Source organism: Penicillium robsamsonii, assembly GCF_028829455.1.
Source record: "Penicillium robsamsonii strain IBT 29466 chromosome Unknown utg000017c_segment0_segment0, whole genome shotgun sequence".
Classification (NCBI taxonomy): Eukaryota; Fungi; Ascomycota; class Eurotiomycetes; order Eurotiales; family Aspergillaceae; genus Penicillium; species Penicillium robsamsonii.
Window position 1 is genome coordinate 55,001 of NW_026643230.1, and position 1,570 is coordinate 56,570.

General features: G+C 60.9%; 2 protein-coding genes across 2 annotated transcripts in view; one reads left to right on the forward strand and one right to left on the reverse strand.

The window, feature by feature from the left end:
* Positions 1 to 160, forward strand: part of N7447_011380 (uncharacterized protein) — a gene marked incomplete at both ends in the record, with an annotated part of 199 nt that extends 39 nt beyond the window's left edge. Inside the window, 2 exon segments of the mRNA XM_057235530.1 lie at positions 1 to 42; positions 53 to 160. The exon segment at positions 1 to 42 is cut by the window's left edge and continues 39 nt beyond it. Of these exon segments, the coding sequence (XP_057080277.1) occupies positions 1 to 42; positions 53 to 160 (150 nt within the window).
* A 30-nt stretch (positions 161 to 190) lies between these two features.
* On the reverse strand, positions 191 to 382 carry N7447_011381 (uncharacterized protein; the record flags this gene model as incomplete). The annotated part of the gene is made up of 1 exon (XM_057235531.1): positions 191 to 382. One exon carries the CDS (start codon positions 380 to 382, stop codon positions 191 to 193), a length of 192 nt encoding a protein of 63 aa, XP_057080278.1.
* Positions 383 to 1,570: the final 1,188 nt, after the last annotated feature.

Genomic DNA, 1,570 nt, shown 5'->3' on the forward strand with positions numbered 1-1,570 from the left:
CGGATCCCGCAGGGCGGCTCCCTCCAGGAATCTGAGTTTCGGGTATGGCCAGCGGCCATCAGTCCTGAACCCCAACGGTGCCGGGGGCCAAGAGAGCCCCCGGGCTTCAGTCACCACAGCGGATACACCAGGGGCCCAGCGCGGCGAGGGCCCCCAATAAGATCCAAGGCCGGGCGTCGCCGAAGCAACACTACGCGGGGAGGATGGTATAGGGGGGATCAGGCGTTGCTGGGTGCCCGGAAGCACCGCTGCGGTGGGTGATCTCCCCCAGCGCTGAGGTGCGGCGCGAGGCAGCAACCATCAGAACCGGAGAGGAAATCAGCCTGGCGGGGAAGATGCGGAGACGAGTTATCCTCGTCTCTACCAAACCCACCGACCCCATTTGGGATGTAAAAATGCAAATCGCAGTACAAGTGGCTAGAAATTGCTGGGGGGACAATTTTGTATGGGCATGGTCCGTGCACGGTAAAAACACCATACAAAGTGGGCCACTTTTTTCAAAAGCTGAGTGACATTTCCATTTTTTCGTGGAGGCTTAGGTCGTTTTTGAAAAGTCGTCAAGTCACGTGATGGGCTTCCGGGCGTGGCTTCGGGGAGCGAAGTCCCCCCCTTCCGCCCCCCCGGAGGCACCCTACCCTCCATCGTTCCGGGAGGTGAATAGGCATGTGGATGGATATATATATATATCGATGCACGGAGTGGTCCATGTTGCTACCGACTTTCCCTATCCACAGTACGGAATATATATATTCAGCCTGGATATGTATTGTGCCCGGAGGACCGCGATGGGGACCTAGCGCCAGCTGGCCAGCGCCAGCACCCCCTCCCCAAGTGCCGCGAAGGTTGGCTGGCCCGTTTCGAGCCCCACGTTCGACCCCGCCGGCAAGCGCAGGCGAACTGGCGGTATCGAAGTCGCCATATTGGCTCCCCCTGTCGAGGGGCTCTCTCCTGACTACCTGGGCGGAGAGGGCTCTGCCCTGACGCGCCTCGCGCGCCTTCAGCTCGCCAACCCACCGGCTGCCTTCCGCCCGCCAGACCGGCCATCTCCCCCGCCGCGCCGGCTGGCGCCCCACCCCCTCCTGACCTGCCCACGGCCTCGCCCGGCCCTCCTCCCCAGGGCCGCGACGCGCCACCGCGACCCCCTCGCCACGAGCCTGGAGGACTAAGGACCGCCTGGCAGCGTGTGGTTGCGTGGGCACCGGTGCGCCGGGAGTGTCTACCGCGGTCGCACCGCGGGGCCCCAACCGTAAGATCCACCGCGACTGATTCCTCACCCAACGCAACACAACCACTGTGGCAGGCACCTCAATCCCTCAGGCCCGGACGTCAATATTCCGGATCGCTTTACAAACCCTGAAACCCCATTTAGAGGTGTAAAAATGCAAATCGCAGTACAAGTGGCTAGAAAATGCTGCAGGACAGTGTGGCAGGTGTGGTCCGTGCACGACAAAACACCATACAAAGTGGGCCACTTTTTTCAAAAGCTGAGTGACATTTCTGTTCTTCGTGGGATTTCAGTCGTCTAAACAATCGTGCAGCCACGTAAAGAGGGGCTCATGTGTGAAGTGCC